The 19,740-nt window shown below is 61.5% G+C and overlaps 1 protein-coding gene across 1 annotated transcript; it reads left to right on the top strand.

The window, feature by feature from the left end:
• Positions 1 to 843: 843 nt before the first annotated feature.
• Positions 844 to 19,710, top strand: EDEM1 (ER degradation enhancing alpha-mannosidase like protein 1). Its single transcript, XM_081159925.1, has 12 exons — positions 844 to 1,587; positions 6,311 to 6,383; positions 9,094 to 9,197; positions 9,714 to 9,885; positions 11,253 to 11,436; positions 11,801 to 11,975; positions 14,447 to 14,567; positions 15,226 to 15,396; positions 16,918 to 16,991; positions 17,861 to 17,957; positions 18,496 to 18,699; positions 19,425 to 19,710. The coding sequence occupies exons 1-12, from the start codon at positions 1,094 to 1,096 to the stop codon at positions 19,512 to 19,514; spliced, it is 1,959 nt and encodes a 652-aa protein (XP_081016051.1). The 5' UTR covers positions 844 to 1,093; the 3' UTR covers positions 19,515 to 19,710.
• Positions 19,711 to 19,740: the final 30 nt, after the last annotated feature.

Here is a 19,740-nt window from a genome sequence, read left to right as displayed (position 1 = left end):
ATAAAAGACAAACTGGCCCAGCTGGTGCGGCTCAGCGGTTGAGCACCGACCCGCGGGCCAGGCGCCCCAGTTCGATTCGGGGTCAGGGCACATGCGGGCTGCAGGCTCCATCCCCAGTCGGGGGCGTGCGGGAGGCAGCCCATCAGTGATTCTCTCTCATCACTGATGTTTCTCTCTCTCCCCTTCTCCTTTCCTCTAAATAAATAAATAAATAAATAAATAAATAAATAAATAAATAAATATGTATGTATGTAAACTGGTAGTTACAAAATAAATAGAGGAGTGTAAAGTACAACACAGGGAATACAGTCGGTAATATTGTAACAACTATGTAGGGTGTCCGATGGGGACTGGAAATACCAGGGGGACACTTTGTAAATTATGAGACTGTAACCACTGTTCTGACGCTGTACACCCGAAAGTAACATAAAATAATATTGAAAGGCAACTGTAATTGAAAAATTAAAATGAAAAAACCCTGCCCTTGCCGAGCGAAGTAGCCCTTCATAGGGAAACGTCCCTGTCCCCGCTCTTGCGCCTCCGGTCGCCGTCCCCGACCTACCCGGGGAGCGGCTTCCCCTGGTCCCGGCTCCGCGGGACGTCGGGGCCACGTCTCCGTCGGGCGGCCGGCGGCGCTACCGTGCCGCGCTCCCATTGGCTGGAAGTTCCGTCGTCCGGAGCTCGAGCGGCCTCCACTCGCCACGCCAGCCAGTGGGGACTCGGGACCGCCCAGGGGCGGGGCCTGGCGGGGCGGGGCCCGGCGCGCGGGGGCGGGGCCTGGTGCGCGGGGCGGGGCCTCGGGCGAGGCGGGCGTGGCTCGCGGACGTCGGGGCGGCCTATGGTGCGGGAGGCAGGGCGCCGCGCCCCTCGCGGCCCGGCCGGGCCGGGCCAATCCCGGGCGACCCGGCGGGCGAACGCGAGGCCTGGCGGGCCGGGCCGGAGGGCCGGGGGCGGGAGACAATGGGCCGGTTCCTGGTGCGTCAGCCCGGAGTTCCTTAAAGGGGCCGCGAGCGGGACGGCGGGCAGCGCGGGGGCGGCGGCGGCGGCGGCGGGCCCCGCGCTCGGGGAGGATGCCCGCGGCGCCCGCGCGACCATGCAATGGCGAGCGCTCGTCCTGGGGCTGCTGCTCCTGCGGCTCGGCCTCCACGGCGCGCTCTGGCTGGTCTTCGGGCTGGGGCCCAGCATGGGCTTCTACCAGCGCTTCCCGCTCAGCTTCGGCTTCCAGCGCCTGATGGGCCCCGACGACCCCGCCGACGGGACCGGGGCGCCGTCGGGACCGTCGTGGATGCGGCCGCCGGGCCCCGGGGCGGCGGCGGCGGCGGCGGGGCGGCGGCCCCCGCGGCGGCCGCGGCCGGGCGTGTGCGGCCCCGAGCACTGGGGCTACGTGCTGGGCGGCCGGGGCCGCGGCCCGGACGAGTACGAGCGGCGCTACAGCGGCGCCTTCCCGCCGCAGCTGCGCGCCCGGATGCGCGACCTGGCGCGGGGCATGTTCGTCTTCGGCTACGACAACTACATGGCGCACGCCTTCCCGCAGGACGAGCTCAACCCCATCGACTGCCGCGGGCGCGGGCCCGACCGCCGCGACCCGTGAGTGCCCGCCCCTGGGGCCCGGGAGGCCGGGGCGCCCCCGCTGCCGCGCCCGCTCCCCGACGCCCGGGACGGGGGGCGCCGGGGGCCTTGGGGACCGACCTCTTGCCTGGCGCTCCCGCAGCCTAGGGACAGGGCGCGGGAGGGGCGGCGGCGGGGCCGCGCGGTGGCGGGGGACTGGGGGGCTCTCGGCGCCCGGCGCCACCCCCTCCAGGGAGCGAGTAGCGGAGCGAAGTCCCTTGTGAGCGCAGCTTGAAAACAAGCCTCACCCCCCTTCCCCTACCCCTGGCTTTTCTGTCTAAACATGAAAATTCAGGAGTCGCCCCGGGAAAGGACTTGTCCAAGGCCACCCAGTGAGTTTGGGGGGAGCCCGGGGAGCACCTTTCCCCTTCCTTACGGGGCTGCTGCGTCGGCTGAGGACCCTTGGGTGGGGCGGGGAGGGTCTGCCTGGCCCAGATTTGGGGTCCTGACCCTCCGGGGAGACTCCCTGGGCGGCTGAGTCGACTGTCAGCAGGTTGCCCTGTCTGTCTGTCTGTCTGTCCGTCCCATAGCTTCCCCCCCTCGGGCGGCAGGGCTGTGTGGGGAGGGCGGCCAGGCCCCTGCTTCCATCAGCTTTGTTTGTGGAGACTGCGCTCCAAGGGTCACTGCTGCTGACCTCAGAGTCCAAGAGGACAGCAGGCCCGGGAGGACCTCCCAGCCCGGGAGGGTGCGGCTGGGCTGACCCTGCGGCCTGGGCCTGGTCCCGCCGCGCCCTGCAGGTGCCAGAGGAGCAGGTGGGCTGGGCCTGCGGACGTCTGGACACAGGTGTTTCTAAACCTGGGAAAAGCCCGAGTCCAGTCCTTGGGGTCTGAAAAGGAAGCCCAACGCTAAAGGGCCTTGTTGGGTTTCAATAATGGTCTGTTCATCTGCAAATTCACGTCCTAAGTTACAGTTTGAGAGCGTGATTTTGAGTGAGGGGAGCTCGCATCCCAGGTTCACTTAGAAAGACCAGACCTTCCTAAAACGGTGGGAAGCGGAGCTGTTTTTCTCAGTGTTCTGTATCAGTCTTTATACATACAAACGTATTTCCTATTTCTGGTTTTTTTTTTTTTTGAGAATAAGTTTTATTAAATGATGAAAGAACTGCTAGGCCTTCCAGATTGTGGGAATGAATGAACTATTGGTTTTGCTTGGCCCTACTGGACTTTATACTTAGGTGTGTGTTTTTTCATCTTAATTTTCTGAGAAAAATTAAAATTTGGAAAAAAGAGAAAGCCTGAAATCCCACCAGATAGTTATTTTCCATCAGTCTTTTCCGCCAGCCCCGGGCCTTGTGCCTGCACAGGTTTCAGAGTCAGAACCTGGAGATGAAAGTGTGTGTGTGGGTTTGGGCCTTAGCGTTTCCTCACTGCCGCCCGCCGTGGGGTTACGGGGGAGGGAGGGGACACTTTCAGCAAGCGCCCTGTTGTCTCACGGACGTTTCCTCAGATTCCTCTTTACGGGGTGGGCCTGAGGAACACAGTTTAATGAGGACCTGCAATGGGTGACACTTTCAGGGGGGACCCTGGTGGTCCGGAGAGTGAGTTTGGTGACTTTTCCGTATCCGGAGCCCGACCCCAGTGAACGGGACAGGAGGCAGCAGGCGATTGGCCTGCTGGTGCCCGTGGGGGTTCCGGGTGGCTCGGGCCTTTGTCTCAGGCTGAAGTCGCCGGCGAGGGTTTCGGTTTGAGGGTTGGGTGACAGCCTGGGTAGATTGAGGTCAGGTTGCTCTGAGGTACACATGCTGTTGGAAAGATGGCCTGGGAAGGGTGGCATTTGGGAGGGCTGTAGTTGGTAAACCTCGGTGTCTTCGAGGAGCTGAGAGGGCTGGGTTCTGGTGGCCTGGAGTGGACCTTCCGAAGAGTGGGAAGATTAATTTTTCTCACTCCCCTTCCGTTCACCTAGCTCCTCCCAGACTGGAGTATTTTCAAGGGAGGTTAACCATCTGGCTCTGAAACAATAGGGCACATTCACGTCCCCAAAATAAACAACCTGTAATAAAAATTGTTCGGATAGTTCCAAAACCGAGGGTCTTCCAGGGATCGTTGTCAAATATATTCTTAGGATTTGTTTTAAAACTATAGAGTGGCTTAACTACTGGAATATTATGTAAAAAGTCTGGAAACAAAACACAGGTGCTAACCACAAATCTTTTGTTTTTTTTGGGCACATTTTCTTGAGGCTGATCTCGCCGCCTTGTTTGACCAGTGGTCAAGTGCTCGGTGACCGTGAAGTCAGGAAAACCTGAACTCCAAAAATAGCGAGCCTTCGGGTCCCACCCCGGTTACTATGCAAAGTCAGTTCCTCTCACATCCCCAATTTGGGTGGAAGGTTCCCGGCTCACGGTTTCTTCGAGCCGGTTGGATATTACAGATTTGCGATCCTTCAACCAATGATGGGTCAGGTCCTGGGCCCGTGACCCTTCTCTGCTTTCTCCCACCCGGATCACGATTCAAACAAAAGAGCAAACCCCAAATTAACAAGCCCCCCAGCGGACTCATTCCTGGGCCCCAGGCCTGGGTGGCCGTGTCTGCAGGCCCCTCTGTGATGCCCGTGACCTGCCTGAAGCTGATTGTCCTTGATCGGCTCTGCCCTGCTTTTGGTGCCTGTCCTGGGAGCCACTACCCCGGCTTTTGACGATGTTTGAGAGTTGATTCTGCTGCGTGTTTACCCTCCTTCCCCTTGGCCTGTCCCCCCAGATGACCAGTCCCCTGGACACGGGCTGTGTCTGAGGTGCCCTCTGCCTGGTGCCAGGCAGGTCTCAGCAGCTGGCACGGGCTAAGTGGACGTGGGAATTTTAATCATATGTTTGAGTCTTTCCCGTCAGCTCTGTTTTGGGGTGATAACCTTAAGAATTCGCAGGGGGGTGGGTGGCACGAAGTGGGGAGTCTGACTGTGTCCCGCGGGCCGGCCGGCGGTCTGACCGGAAGGCGCGTGCTCTGCGCCCGGCCCGGCCCGGAAGGCTGGGTGCTGGGCTGGAGGCACTTAGACCGAGTCAGGCCGGCGTCGGCCAGGAGTAGCTGCGGAGAACCAACCCCGGGTCTGCCCACGTCGCAGTTTGGCATAAGTGGATCAGGGTAGTGTGCCCATTTGGGCCAGGAGGGCGTCTGGCTGGGGTGCTGAATGGTCAGGGACCGTCTCCTGGTGAGTGGGCGGCGGGAAGCCTGTCTGCCCCTGAGCAGCGGAGCCGTCTAGTTCCACACGGACGCCCCAGAGTCTGGAGGTGGGGGGCTGGGCACGAGGGTGTCCCTGCCTCCCGTGACCTCCGTGACCTCCAGCGTCCCTGTCTCCCGTGTGCCTTGGCAGGCACGCCCTCCAGGTGCTTCTTTCACCCACGGGCGGCGCTCCCCGGGCAGGACCCTCTGCGACCCCGTGAGTTTACTTAGAGAGAGCGGACAGACGGAGGAAGCCGGCAGGTGCGGTTTCTCAGCCGCGCAGCCTCCTGGTTCTGGCTCGTGCGGGACGAGATCCCAGCTCCTGGACGGCCGTCTACACGAGCTTGTTTTTTGATGGTTTGGTGGTGTGTTTTTTTTAAATATGTTTTAATTGATTTTAGAGAGAGAGGAAGGAGTAGGGAGAGAGACAGAAACGTCAGTGCTGAGGGAGGATCGTCGACATCGATGGGCTGCCTCCTGCGAGCCCCCCGCTGGGGTGGGAGCCGGAACCCAGGCGTGCGCCCCGAGTCGGGCCGGAGACCCCCTGGCGCGCGGGGGACGCTCAGCCACCCGAGCCACACCCGCCGGGCTACACCAGCTTGTTTTTAAAAACATGGCTGTAGCCCTGGCTGGTGTGGCTCAGTTGGTTGGAGCATCATCTTATGCGCCCAAAAGTTACAGGTTCCGATCCCCTGTTGGGGTGTGTGCAGGAGGCAACCGATCGACGTCTCTCTCTCTTTCTCTCTCTCTCTCTCCCTCCCTCTCTCTCTAAAATCCATGGAAACATGTCCTTGGGTGATTAAAATAAGTAAGTAAATAAATAAGTAAATATTAAAAACGGGCCCCAAGTTTTGCCGCGCGGTCTGTCCAGATTAAGTGGCCCAGCAGCGTGAAGCGAGGCAGCTGGGAGGCTCCAGGCGACAGGGGAGGCTCTGGCCGAGGACCCTCTAGAGTGTCCCAGGGAGCAGGTGGAATGGCCTGGGGTTGACGGAAGACGCCAGAATAGCAGTGACGACAGAACCGGGCTCTGTCGCTTTGGTGTTTAAACAGTCACCGTATTTCTCTCCTTACTTTGGTCTTTCGAGCTTCCGGGCCCCTCTCTGGGTTGTGGGACCCGGACCGAGGATCACTGTCAGCGAGGAGGTCAGAGTGCCCGCGGAGCCCTGGCGCTGGGTCGCCAGGTGGAGTATTTGGGGCAGGTCGCTCGACGGGCTGCCCCTTCTTGTTCCTGAGGGTTTGAAAGTCGGAGCTGTTTGAAGCTGAGCGGAGAGAGCATCTATGGCTATAAAACTGCATCCCCGAGACGGCAGGTGACTCCGGGCGGGTCTCCCACCCTCAGGGCCCGTGTCTCGGCCGCCCTGTGACTCGGTTCAGCTGTCGGACGTCATAAAAACTGACGTGAGATAGAAGGGCCTTCGCCACCCTGAACGGTCCTGAGTAAATGGGAGTTGCCGGCAGTTTTAGTTTCCGATGGGCGTTAGGAGTTTTACTGCATTTTTTCTCTTTTAAAATAAGTGCCTTTGTTTCATTTTAATTTGTTTCCTTTTTAGTTCCAATCTGAACATCAATGACGTCCTGGGGAATTATTCCCTGACACTCGTGGATTCGTTGGATACACTCGCAGTAAGTATTTAGCCTCGGTATTTTAAAAAATTAAGATATTTTGGAATTTGAGACCCCTAGTTTCCCCCCAAGGATGGGCATTCCTGGAAACCTGACACTCAAAATATAGGGTGTCCCCCGAAAATGTATACACACTTTGAATAATTATTAATTCCAGTGGGTTAAATCTGAAAAGAAAGAAACATCGGTTGAGCTGTCAGGAAAAAGTGTGTATACGTTTTTGGGGGGACACCCTGTATATTTCTAGCTTTCATAACCGTTGTTTCTTTTAATGACATTAATGCCCAGAGCAGGAGAAGCATTGGAGGTAAATGAGGGGAGACGTGATTCCCCTAAAGAGAGGAGTGGAAAGTGTGATGAGTGGGGGGACCCGTGTCCGGCCCCGTTTCCCTCTACTTTATTCTCTCAAAGAGTCGAAAGACATTTCTTTAGAGTTTACAGTGACCGTAAACCTTCACAGCCGTAAAAAGGAGGTTTCAGAAGCGAAGAACAAGGGCTGAGGGTCGGGGGTCCCCCGACATGCCGCCGGCCCCCCGCCCCCGGGTGCGAGCAGGCCGCCCGCGGCCCCGAGCGGAGGCCTCTCTAGCCGCCTGTCCTCGCTGCGGGCCCTGCCCGCCGGGCTCCCCCTCAGTGCCTCCTTTGCCCCACGTTGGCTGGGGAACCGGAGACCTTTGGCCGGAGTTGCAGAGCAGGTAGAAGAGTGAGCGCCGGGGTGGGTGCTCGGCGCCGGGGTGGGTGCTCGGCGCCGGGGTGGGTGCTCGGCGCCAGGCCTTCCCGACCTCCGCCACCCAACTCAGAGCTTTCAGACCCCTCCCCTCCGTGGCCAGCAAGCCTCTGCCGTTAGAAAGCCTTACTGTGGCCCGAGCCGTCCTGCGTTTAATCATTGGCTCTGTCTTTTCAGCTTCCCCGTAAGAGGTTAAGGCGTCGGGAGTGGGTTGTGTAATGCTGGCAGAGTTTGCGTCAGCGCCGGCCAGTGTGCTGCTCCTAGTGGAGCCACTGGGGCTTAGGAGTCTGAGAGCCATTCCGCGTCCCCCTCGCCCGCGGTGCGATGGGGCAGCCGCTGCGGCCTGGCCAGGCTGGGGTGCCAAGCGCTTCGGTTTCCCAGGATCTGCCCCTGCGTTTATTACTCCAGCTCCCTCATCCACCATAGCCGACCGGATGTGCCCAGACCAGTATGTTTGGCACAGTTAGAGCTGACTTGTCAAGATAACAGGCTGACTCAGCCACACGTGTTGCTTAACAAAGTCCCAAGACTCCTATACAGCTGTGGAAGCCCCAGCTCTCTTGCCCTGTGCGTCTTCCTGTGCCCCTGCTGCGCTCATGAAGTTCAGGGCCTTATCTCTCATCCACCACACTGTCCGCGTCTAATGCAGATGTGTGTTCAAAAAATGAATTTCTACTGGGCCAGAGTTTCCCAGCACAGGTTCCAAGGGCCCCCCCCCCCCGCCTTGAAAGTAGAATTCTGTCCCCAGTGAACTCGCAGAAGTCGGCGTGTCCGTCTGACTGCTGGGGAGCCACAGCGCACACCAGCATCTTAGAGGCTCTGAGAAGTCCTGCAGCACGGACACACGCCTGCCGCCCTGTCCAGCCCAGCCTGCCCTGCGCCTGAGTGAGGGACGCGGGCCTGGCTGGCTGTTCCGACTGCACCGGTCAGCTCCGGTGTGAGCTGCAGGCGCCAGCTTCCCTCCCCACCTTCCTCTTGACCTGAAATCAGATCCACAGCTGCAGCTGCCGGCAGATACCGGTGCTGCTGAGCATCTGGAAGGAAACGGACCCCGAGAGGAAACAGCCCGTCTGTGGCTTTCATTGTACAGCATCCGGCCCTTGCTGGGCTCGCGCTCCGGCCTTGTTTTTAGGAGCTGCTTCTGTTTGCTGACAGCGGCCCCTCGGAGGTGGTGACCCCCGGCCGCCCGCGGCCTGCGCCTGCAGCGCGATGGCTCCGCCTGCTGCGGGGCCCTGAGCGCCGGGCGGCCCTGCGCAGGCCGGCAAAGGCCAGGAGATGGGGCGCGCCTGGAAGGAGCAGTGTCCCACGGCGGTCGTTTGTCTTTCCTGCCTCTGGGTGTGTCCTTCTGATGCCGTCGTAGTTCCAGCGTCGTTGTGAAACTGTGACCAGCGTGAAAGCTGCTCGGTTCAGGGTCAGCGGTAAAGTTTCGTGCCCGGTTGCAGTTCACGTGGAGACGGCAGCTTGGTGGGACGTCACGTCCGGGCGCCCAGATGGGGATCGCGGCTCGCGGGTGCGCGTTTAAGGGGCAGAGCCGACTGTTCCTTGTGTTTGGTTTGTTTTGAATGTCTCTGGTTTTACGCTTGGCTCCAGAAGAGAACAGGGCTGTTTCTCCGAGTGTTGAGACACCTGGGTCACAAGCAACGGTCGTTTCCCAGATGTTCGGGGCCTGGGAGCCAGGCACCCAGGCTGCCCGTGTGTTCGAGGAGCAAGGAAAGGCCACGATTTTGTTTCTTCAGTTTGGGGATGTATTTTGACCTGTTTCTAGAATTTTAGGGATTCTGATGCCCTGCGTGAGGGGGAGAGGGGGGGCTGGCGGTTTTACGAGGAGCGATGCTCGCAGTTTCGCTGTCCGCAGCCGTGGCTGCTGAGCCGGAGGCCAGGCCTCGCCCCGCGTCGTAGCCCAGGAGCGCCCCGGGCTCCTCTGCCGCGGACGGGCGTCCGTCTCCCCTCAGGCTGTTGTAATGGTTCGTGTTCCTCTTTTTCAAGATCATGGGCAATTCCTCCGAGTTCCAGAAGGCAGTCAAGTTAGTGATCGACACCGTTTCATTTGACAAGGACTCCACCGTGCAAGTCTTCGAGGCCACCATCAGGTAACGCAGCGCGTAAGGGGCCGGCGGCCGCCTGTGCGTGTGAGGCGGGGACCCCGCGGGGCCCACGGGCGGGGACCAAGGCGGAGGCCACGGAGACCGCGTGGGCGCACCCGCATTTTCCATCCTCGTGCTGGATTTGTCCAGCCGGTAACAATCGACGTCTCAGAGTGATCACACTTTGACCAGAAAGACACGCTTGGACGAAGGTGTGAGATAGGTGTCCCGTTGGTGGGTGTCCGGTCTCGTTTCCTCCCTTCGCTGTGTCCTAGGAAAACTTATAAATTTCCAAAGGAAATGAAAGTTCCCCTCTCCCGGCCCCCGGAGGACTCCTCCTGGGGATCAAGCCCGCAACCCGGGCATGTGCCCCGACCGGGACTCGAACCCCGATCGCCTGGCTCCTAGGCCGAGGCTCACCTGCTGGGCCACGCCGGCCGGGCTGCTCTGCCTGTCTGAACGGGACTGTACACATCTCACAGCCAACGTGACTCTGTTTTCCTGTGTTCCTCCTGTCACTAGGGTCCTGGGAAGCCTCCTTTCTGCCCACAGGATAATAACAGACTCCAAGCAGCCCTTTGGGGACATGACGATTAAGGACTATGACAACGAGCTGCTGCACATGGCCCACGACCTGGCCGTGAGGCTCCTCCCTGCCTTTGAGAACACCAAGACGGGGATTCCCTACCCGCGGGTAGGCAGGCTGGCCCGCAGCCCCCGTCTTCCTGGGCGAAAGTCTTTGTCGATTAACGTACAGGGTGTTTCCCAAGAAACGCGCACACACGTGGAGTGACTGTAAAGTCAGTGCTGATTAACACACAGCTCATTTTCAAAATTTAGAAGAATCTACAGAAATGAATAATTTTTTTTGTCAACACCTGTTTTTAAACTAATGACCTTTCTGGCCCAGGCCCTGCCGATATCGTGAAGCAGTGGGATCGCCGACGTCGGGTCATTTCACGCGGCATTTGTGCGCCCTCAACGCGTTGACTGCTGCCGGTCTTGTACCGTAAACTTAATCTTCTGTGTGTCCCCATAAAAAAAGTCGAGTGGCACTTTAGGATAAATTTTCTTTGTCCAAAAGGTAGTCTGGCTTCACCCACTATTTCAAATCAGTTAAACCTGAAAAGGAGTGAAAATTAAGTGAGCTCCCAGCTGTCACAGTGTGTGCACATTTTGGGGGACGCCCTGTATTTGCGGGGGAGGAATGGAGTTGATATGCAAGAGGAAAGCTGTATCTTAGAGAGAATTTGGCCCTAAATACGATGTAAACGTTTTTCGATTCTTTTAGCATTTACTGAGCGCCTGCGTGGGCCGGGCACACAGTGACGCATCCCACGCAGCCTTCCCCCTTCGGAAGGAGTTGTGTCCTGGGCTCAGTACTGTCCTTTCACGGGTGGAACTTATATCCCCTGGTGGGGACTTGTCTTTGTTTCTGACCTGGGTGCATTTCCCCAGAGACCCTCCCGGGGTAGTTGTAGGAGCTCGGTGACTATCCCTTTGACTGTTTTGTGCAGTTGCTTCCAAGCGAGGCCTGCACAGACCAGCCAGTGTGCTGCTGATTTAAATGCAAGATCTGGAGTAAGATTTCACCCTCGTGGTGTCTGATGTGCCGAGCCCAGGACTCCTCTGGGGGTTGAGCCAGCGTTTGGGTAGCCAACAGAGCCCGGCCAGGCCGCGGCGCCTGGGACGGAGCGGCCTGTTGCCTCTGGCCGCGTGTCTGAGCAGGAGCTCGCTCGCAGTGGCTCACGACACGTGTCAGTGGCTGCACAGCCGAGCTTGGGTCCAGCCCCAGCCCTGGGGCCGTGTGACCACGAGGAGGACCTGCTGGGAAGGGGTGGACGAGCGAGCGGCCCTGGGTGGCCCGTGTTGGTCAGACAAGGCTGTGGCGCTCTCAGCGTCCCGTCCGTGTGTGTCTGCAGCTCTCGTGTCGTCCCGGGGGGAGCTGACTCGTTGCAGCGAGTGTGGCTCCTCCGTTCAGGTGGTGGCTGAGGCCTTGCCTTCGAGCCATGCGGGCTCCCGGGGTTTTGCCACGAACCCGTTGTCTCTCCCTGTCCCTAGGTGAACCTGAAGACGGGCGTTCCCCCCGACAGCAACAACGAGACGTGCACGGCTGGGGCTGGCTCCCTCCTGGTGGAGTTTGGGATCCTGAGCCGCCTGCTGGGGGACTCCACGTTTGAGTGGGTGGCCAGGCGGGCGGTGAAAGCCCTCTGGAACCTCCGGAGCGACGGCACGGGGCTGCTGGGTAGGTGGCACCTTCTCCAGCCCTGAAAACTGATCAGTCGGAGGTGGGCCCTCACCGTGTGCCCCCCCCAGGTTTTCCTGTGACGTGGCTCAGGGCAGTTGTGAGGTTCGACGGGAAAAGCAAAATGACAACCCTGTTTTTATTTTGCACTAAATGTTTTCCCCACATTGGTGGTCAAACCCGGTCTGTTCGGGAAGCTTTCCTGGCTGTCCAAGCCGCTGTTAGGACTCAGGACGGTTTGAGGCCAAGCTTCCCTTCCTTCTGCTCCTGCCCAGGACGGAGGTCGTCGTGTACGGGGGTCCCCCTGGGAAACCTGCCCCCCCCCCCGACAGGTGGGGCCTGACCCGCTCTGTGTGCTTCACAGGCAACGTGGTCAACATTCAGACGGGCCATTGGGTTGGGAAGCAGAGCGGCCTGGGGGCCGGGCTGGACTCCTTCTATGAGTACCTCCTGAAGTCCTACATTCTCTTCGGAGAGAAGGAAGACCTGGACATGTTCAACGCCGCCTACCGCAGCATCCAGAGCCACCTGCGCAGAGGGTGCGTCTGCCTGCGTCTCTCCCGGCGCCCGCGGCGCGGGTCCGACGCGGTCCTGCTCGTCTCGCCCTGAATTCACAGGGTCTGCTGGCCTCGGCCCTCACTGCTGCTTGTCAGTCGTCTGGGGGTGAGGAGGGGTATGAGCCCCCTGCTGCTGCGTCACAGGTCGCCCCAGAGCTCGGCTTAGAGCAGCAGACAGCATCTCGCAGTGTTGGGGGGCCGGGAACCGGAAGCAGCTGAGCTGATCAGGGTCTCACGAGGCTGTCCCCAGGCTGTCGGTGGGGGCTGTGCCTCGTCAGGGCTGGTCAGGGCCGGAGGGTCCACTCCCAGGCTCAGTGGCCGTTTCCCGCTGGCTGCTGGCTGCAGGTCTCAGCTCCTCAGGCCTCTTTGTAGGCGGCTCATGGCCTCTTCCCGTGGAGAGAAAGAGGCCAAGTGGAAGCCACGCGCTTTGTGACCTAATCTGAGAATGACAGGCCAGCACGGCCCGTGTCCTGGTCCCGCAGACGGGCCTGGCCGCCGGGAGGGGCCGCACGGCCCGTGTCCTGGTCACGCAGACGGGCCTGGCCGCCGGGAGGGGCCGCACGGCCCGTGTCCTGGTCACGCAGACGGACCTGGCCGCCCGGGAGGGGCCGCACGGCCCGTGTCCTGGTCACGCAGACGGACCTGGCCGCCCGGGAGGGGCCGCACGGCCCGTGTCCTGGTCACGCAGACGGACCTGGCCGCCCGGGAGGGGCCGCACGGCCCGTGTCCTGGTCACGCAGACGGGCCTGGCCGCCGGGAGGGGCCGCACGGCCCGTGTCCTGGTCACGCAGACGGGCCTGGCCGCCGGGAGGGGCCGCACGGCCCGTGTCCTGGTCACGCAGACGGGCCTGGCCGCCGGGAGGGGCCGCACGGCCCGTGTCCTGGTCACGCAGACGGGCCTGGCCGCCGGGAGGGGCCGCACGGCCCGTGTCCTGGTCACGCAGACGGGCCTGGCCGCCGGGAGGGGCCGCACGGCCCGTGTCCTGGTCACGCAGACGGGCCTGGCCGCCGGGAGGGGCCGCACGGCCCGTGTCCTGGTCACGCAGACGGGCCTGGCCGCCGGGAGGGGCCGCACGGCCCGTGTCCTGGTCACGCAGACGGGCCTGGCCGCCGGGAGGGGCCGCACGGCCCGTGTCCTGGTCACGCAGACGGGCCTGGCCGCCGGGAGGGGCCGCACGGCCCGTGTCCTGGTCACGCAGACGGGCCTGGCCGCCGGGAGGGGCCGCACGGCCCGTGTCCTGGTCACGCAGACGGACCTGGCCGCCCGGGAGGGGCCGCACGGCCCGTGTCCTGGTCACGCAGACGGACCTGGCCGCCGGGAGGGGCCGCACGGCCCGTGTCCTGGTCACGCAGACGGGCCTGGCCGCCGGGAGGGGCCGCACGGCCCGTGTCCTGGTCACGCAGACGGGCCTGGCCGCCGGGAGCAGTGGCACCGCCCGAGTTTCGCTGGCTTTCGCTGCAGGTCGAGCTGCAGGCAGGATGGTCCCTGAGTTGCTTCGGCTCTTACTTTCCGAGGCCTTGCTGGGATTGCTCTCCCCCGTGAGGGCAGGGCAGTCGCCTCGTAGTTTCCCTCTTGGTTTTAAACAGCACGCCTGCTGCGTCCCGGCGGCTCCTCCGATGTGGCCTCGCTCCCTGGGCCTGCTGGTCTCGGCTCCGAGCGTCCTGCGTGGCAGGATCTTTCTCGGACCCGTGTCCACGCCGGCTGTCGTGGGAACCGCTGCGAGTGCTGAGCTCCGCTAACGGGCTGTTTGGCCAGAGCTCAGCCGTTTTTACTTTTGTTGTTGATGTTGTTGTTAATGTTTTAAATTTTGATTTTTTGAGAGGGAGGCGGGGCGGGGGGAGAGCAGCATCCACGTGGGAGAGAGACATCGGTCGGCTGCCTCGCACACACCCCTGCCGGGGATCGAACCCACAACCCAGGTATGTGCCCTGACCGGGGGTCGAACCTGCGACACTCCAGTGCACAGGACGTCGCTCCAACCAGCGGAGCCACCCGGCCAGGGCTCATTTTCACTTTTTAAAGCCCCAGATTGAATTGAGTGGCAATCCCTTGGGCGTCTTGCTCGGATGCATCCCTGCAGGCCCGCGGGTGGGACCTCATTAGAGAAGAGGCTCCTTTTTATGCAGAAATAACCAGGCCTCCCCACTCAGTCGGGTCCCACGCAGACCGTGCCGTGTGCCCCTTCCCTGCGCGGTCCCGCCCTCACGCCTGACTGTCCACGTGCCTTCCGCGGAGGGCGGTGAGCTCTGGCCTGCCCGGGGCTGAGTTCTAACCCTCACGCTGTGGGAGGTGGCTCCCTGCCCGGTGGGTAGAGGCGGCCTGTCCGCGGAGGCTCAAAGGAGGGAGGAGGGACCTTAACCTTGATGCCACTGACGCTAAACCCCAGGGGCCGCTAGGGGGTGGGGCTGGCGCCTCGGCGGCTCTCTCACCCTCGCTGCTCTGCTGGCCACAGCCGGGAAGCCTGCAACGAGGGCGAAGGGGACCCCCCGCTCTACGTCAACGTGGACATGTTCAGCGGGCGGCTGATGAACACGTGGATCGACTCCCTGCAGGCTTTCTTCCCCGGGCTGCAGGTACTCCACCCGCATGTTCGCTGAGAAAACGCACTCGGGAGGGCTTTGCTTTCTCTCTACTTTTCACGGCGCCTCGTGTTCCCCGGCTCCTTCATACGTGGGGATCAGGGGCACAACCTGTCTCGATTGCCAGAGTGTTGGCCGGAGCCACAGATAAGCATGAAGCTGTGCCTGAAAAGTGACTGTGTGTCATTTGGGGATGTCCCCTCTCGGCTGTCTTCATTTTTCCCCCAAAAAAATGTTCTTATTGATTTCAGAGAGAGGAAGGGAGAGGGAGAGAGAGAGAAACATCAGTGATGAGAGTCATCGACCGGCTGCCTCCCGCACGCCCCCGACTGGGGATGGAGCCCACAGCCCGGGCGTGTGCCCCGACCGGGAGTCAAACCGCGATCTCCTGGGTCCCAGGCCGACGCTCCGCCGCTGAGCCACGCCGGCCGGGCCGGGCGATCTCGAACATGAGCCCGTGGCCGGTGCCGTTCACATCCGCCTGGCGCTGGCGGCCCCCTCGAGAGGGCGTCTCCCCCCGGGGCTCCTCCTTTGGGGCTGGTCTTGTCTCCCCCGGGGTGGGGGCGGGTGCGTGGAGGGCGAGCCCCGGCCTTGGCGCGGCCTGCTGCCACCCTGGGCACAGCGCCTCAGCCTGGCGACCTGCGTCCCGCAGGTGCTGATAGGAGACGTGGAGGACGCCATCTGCCTGCACGCCTTCTACTACGCCATCTGGAAGCGGTACGGGGCCCTCCCGGAGCGGTACAACTGGCAGCTGCAGGCCCCCGACGTGCTCTTCTACCCGCTGCGGCCGGAGCTGGTGGAGTCCACGTACCTGCTCTACCAGGTGCCGGGTCCGCTCACCGCTGGCCTGGGGGCGGCCTGGGGCGGCCCGGCGGCTGGTGCTCGGGGCTGCGTTGTTTCGTGGTGACTCGGTCCCTAGTCAGCGTCGTTTGCGGCCCCACAGGGCAGGGAAGGCGTCCGCGGTCACAGGCTTTTACCTGACCTGTCGCAGAGCCTGGCCGTGGCTTCACTGAGGGCTCATTTCCCGCCGCCTCAGATAATCACGATTGGTTTGGGACTCGGTGTTCCCCAAATCTGTTTGACCGCACAGCCCTGGGGGTGCAGCTCCTGTACTGTGGACCCGGCCTGATTACCGGTAGTAATTATTCAGACAGAAGGTTCTTATTTTGTTTAATGTTTAAAACACCGCGTTCGCCTTTTGTGCGGTGACTTCCGTGTGGGCGGGAACGTTCCTGCCCGGGGAGTCCGCGCGGGTTGAGGCCTGCCGTCCGCGTGCCCCGGAGTCCTCGCCGTTCACCGGAGGCGCTGCTCGCAGTGTGGCCGTAGGCCTGGGGCAGCCCACGCGGACGCCTGTGTTTTTTAGTCTTCACCTGAGGGTATTTTTTCATTGCTTTTTCAGAGAGGGGGAGGGAGGGGGAGAGAAACGTGGCTGGGAGAGACACGTCGATGGGGTGCCTCCCCCCTGCGCCCCGACCAGGGCTGGGGATCGAGCCTCTGACACTGGGTCCTTGTCATTTGCTTCTAGATGAAAAGGGGGGAATCCAGTGAAACTGGGAGCCGCGCCCGTGCCCCGGGAGTTTCACGTAACCTCTCGGGGAAGGACACCCTCAGGTTGCCTCCCGAGCTCGGGGGTCAGCACACCCTTCGAGGACCATGCGCCTGGTGCCGTCTGCGCCCGGGGCCTGGGTCTGCTGCCTCTGGGTTTATCTCCGCTCCTGTCGGGCTGCTTCCTCGCGCTGGCCGTTTCCTTAGGGTCGGTGGGCACCGTCCTCCGGCCTCACCCCGAGGCCCCTCCCGGTGCCCTCTCAGGCCAGCGACAGCCACCCCTTAGTTCTCTGATTTTGCTGCTGCGAGTCGGCACCAGGGGCATATCCCCAGCTTTTAAACTATTAGTGGGGTGAACGAGCCATCTAACAACCATCCCTGAGCGTGTGATGGCACAGCCCCCCCGAGGATCTCAGGGAGCGGAGCAGGGCGCGGGCGGACGCCTGCCTCCCCTGCCCGAGGCGCGTCTCTGGGGGCTTCCAGGCAGGACGGGAACTGGATTTGCGCCCAGAGGTGGCTCTGTCGGCGGGGCCTTGCCTGTGCCCGGCCCTGGCGGGCTCAGGGCGGCCAAGCAGGGCACGGTTCTGCCAGGAGCGGCTGCCTCGGGCCCGCTGCGCCCTAACCGGCCGTCGGCGCCCCGGGACGTGAGCTGACAGACTCCTTGGTCCTGTGACACTGACCCTCAGGACAGAGTGGCCCGCCCTGTGCCTCCTCTGCCACTTGGACTCGTCTGCTCGGAAATTCCTGCGGCCCCGTGATGTTTGCGATGGCACATCCCCCGTTCTCTCGCTCTCTCTAGGCCACCAAGAACCCCTTCTACCTCCACGTGGGAATGGACATCCTGCAGAGTCTGGAGAAGTACACGAAAGCCAAGTTAGTCCCCAAGTTCCTTCCTCCTCCCGTCGGCCGCTGTGATTTGTTTGGAGCTGCTCCGGGGAAACAGTGTCCTGTTCTCTGTTGCATTTTGATTTATAGGACGGGTCACTAATGTTAATTTTGTGGGGGAACGGATTCCTTTTTGTGTAATGGAGCCTGTCCGTTATAGCGGGAATGGCTTTTTTTTTTACTGTTTCTGTTTGTAAGATTCTGGCAGACTGCATTCCTTTTTTCTTTTTTTTAATATATCTTTGTTGATTTCATAGAGCGGGAGAGAGAGAGAAACATCAGTGATGAGGGTCATTGATCGGCTGCCTCCCGCACGCCCCCAGCTGAGGATCGAGCCCCAACCTGGGCCCTGGCGGGAATCGAACCCCGATCTCCTGGATCCTAGGTCGATGCTCAGCCGCTGGGCCGCGCCAGCCCGCAGACTGCATTCTTTTTAAGCAACTTCTTTCCCCTAGTTACACAAATAAAACATACGGTAAAAGGTTTGGGGAGCACAAAAACGCACAGGCAGAATATTAGCACGGTACTGGCCGAGTGCAGAGAGGAGCAGTCAGACTTTGTCTAAATATTAGGGCAGAAAACGTCAGCCAGCCCTGAACTTGTCGCCAGTCATTTCCCGGCGTCACGTTAGGCTTCGGGCAACACCTGCCGGCGCCCGGCCCCTCCCCCCACAACTAACCCGGTGATTCGGCCGCCAAGTCCGTTTTTAAATGAACCTGCAGAGTCTGGGCTAAAAGCGGGCGGCGCTTGACCCTGGCGCGGGCGGCGTGTCCTGCGGCGGCTGGTGGCCTGGCTCCTGCTTCGCGAGCGAGTGCGCACCGGGGGCGCGGGCGGGGCTGACGGAGCCTGTCTTGCAGGTGCGGGTACGCCACGCTGCACCACGTCATCGACAAGTCCAAGGAGGACCGGATGGAGAGCTTCTTCCTCAGCGAGACCTGCAAGTACTTGTACCTGGTGCGTGTTGCAGGGTCCACGCGGGACGTGTTCCGTCTCGGAGCAGGCGTCACACTCGTTAGCGTCTGCCATCTAACACGAGTTTCCTGGGCCCTGTGTGCCCTGTGTCCTCAGAGCCCAGCCCGTGTGCTGACACGGGAATGAGCTGGAAGGTGGCCCGCGTGCTAGGGGTCAAAGGATAAAACGCCGGCCTCCTCCCTCTGGCACCGGCCAGTGTGTGGGGTGCAGAGAGTCTAGGACTGCGGCCCAGGACCTCTCGGGGAGCATGTGGGGATCACCCAGGGGCTTCACTTATGGCCCAAGGTTGGCTCTTAGTCCTGGGCCTTGTGAATCTCTAGTTGGGTGGGGGTACCTCTGAGTTTAAGCAGAACTGGTGACTCAGACTTGCAGCCAAGTTGGGAACCATGGTTGTTAACTGATGTATTTCCACCCACTTGTCACTGAGAAGCCTGAGGGCCAAGCACCCCCTTCCTGAGGAGGCTGCACCGCCTGAGGTCCCACCTGCTACAGTTTCCAATTGTTTCTTCTTTCCCACCAGCTGTTTGATGAGGAGAATCCAGTACACAAATCCGGAACCAGATACATGTTTACAACTGAGGGACACATTGTGTCTGTGGACAAGCACCTTCGGGAGTCGCCCTGGAAGGAGTTCTTTCCGGAAGAGGGACCAAGGGACGTGGAGGGGAAGTCTGAGCAGAGGCCCAAGTCTCACGACCTGAAAGTCATCAACTCCAGCTCCAACGTAAGTGGCCTTTCCCAGGCGCGCTTTGCCTGTGGATGGAGGGAAAACGCTGCTAGTGAGCTACTTGGTGCCCTCGGGTCTGGCTACCTGAGGCGAGTTCTGCAAAGGCTGTTCACGCAGGTTTCTGCAGGGTGTGGGAACCGCAGGAGCCATGGCCATTGTCAGTCCGGCTGAGGGGTCGGCGGGGAGATGGTCACGGAGCTGGGTGGGAGCGCGTGGGCGGGTGGCCTGGGCAGCACCTGCGCTGAGCGGGGGCAGTGACCTTGCCGGAGGGAGCCAGCAGAGCAGGCCCGAGACCCTCCTTCCTTCCGATCTGCCGGAGCCTGAGGGCAAGGGAACCTCTTACAGAATCCAGCCGGTCGGCCTCAGCGGGGTGGACGGCAGCCACGGGCCCAGGGGCAGGCGGAGGCCGCACAGCTGGGAGTCCAGCCGCTGCCCATGGGCGTGGCTGGCGCCTCCCCGGCCCCACCTCCCCTGGGAAGCGGGTGTCCCATTACACCAGTGCTCCTCAGCTGGGTGCTCTGCTCCGCAGGGGACATCGGCAGTGCCTGCAGACAGCTTCCGTTGTCACGGCCGGGGGTGGGCTCGGGGTCGTCTGCGGCACACAGGACACCCCGGGTGTCCACCATGCCCGGCTGAGACCCGAGTCGGGTCATCCAGCCGCATTCCCTGAGGCTCAGCACATGGAGTTTTAATCGAAATTCCCCGTCCCCACGTCTTTCCAGTGCAACCGAGTCCCTGACGAGCGGAGATACTCGCTGCCCCTGAAGAGCGTCTACATGAGACAGATCGACCAGATGGTCGGCCTCGTCTGACCTGTGCTGCTCTGCGGGCCCAGCCGAACCCGACCGACGGCCGCCCAGCCACGCCCGGTCCCGTCCGAGGGGAGGGGAGGCGCCTGGCCATCCGTCCGCAGTGCCGCAGGCATTCTGTCCGCGCCTCGCCCGCACCCACGAGAGCCCCGCTTACTTTAGTGTTTCCCTTCTGTTCAATAAAATGCCCTGTTTTTTTCAGGATGTAATTTGAAGTGAGAAGGTCCAG

This window comes from Miniopterus schreibersii (assembly GCF_964146895.1).
Source record: "Miniopterus schreibersii genome assembly, chromosome: 15".
NCBI lineage: Eukaryota > Metazoa > Chordata > Mammalia > Chiroptera > Miniopteridae > Miniopterus > Miniopterus schreibersii.
This window is presented reverse-complemented; position numbering and strand designations above follow the sequence as displayed.

What these genes read in the sequence shown, in the direction of transcription:
- EDEM1 (XM_081159925.1), top strand. Translation starts at nt 1,094, where the DNA reads ATGCAATGGCGAGCGCTCGTCCTGGGGCTGCTGCTCCTGCGGCTCGGC. An exon ending in GGGCCCGACCGCCGCGACCC is followed by an intron (nt 1,588 to 6,310) that starts GTGAGTGCCCGC and finishes TTTCCTTTTTAG; the next exon opens with TTCCAATCTGAACATCAATG. An exon ending in CCTGCAAGTACTTGTACCTG is followed by an intron (nt 17,958 to 18,495) that starts GTGCGTGTTGCA and finishes CTTTCCCACCAG; the next exon opens with CTGTTTGATGAGGAGAATCC.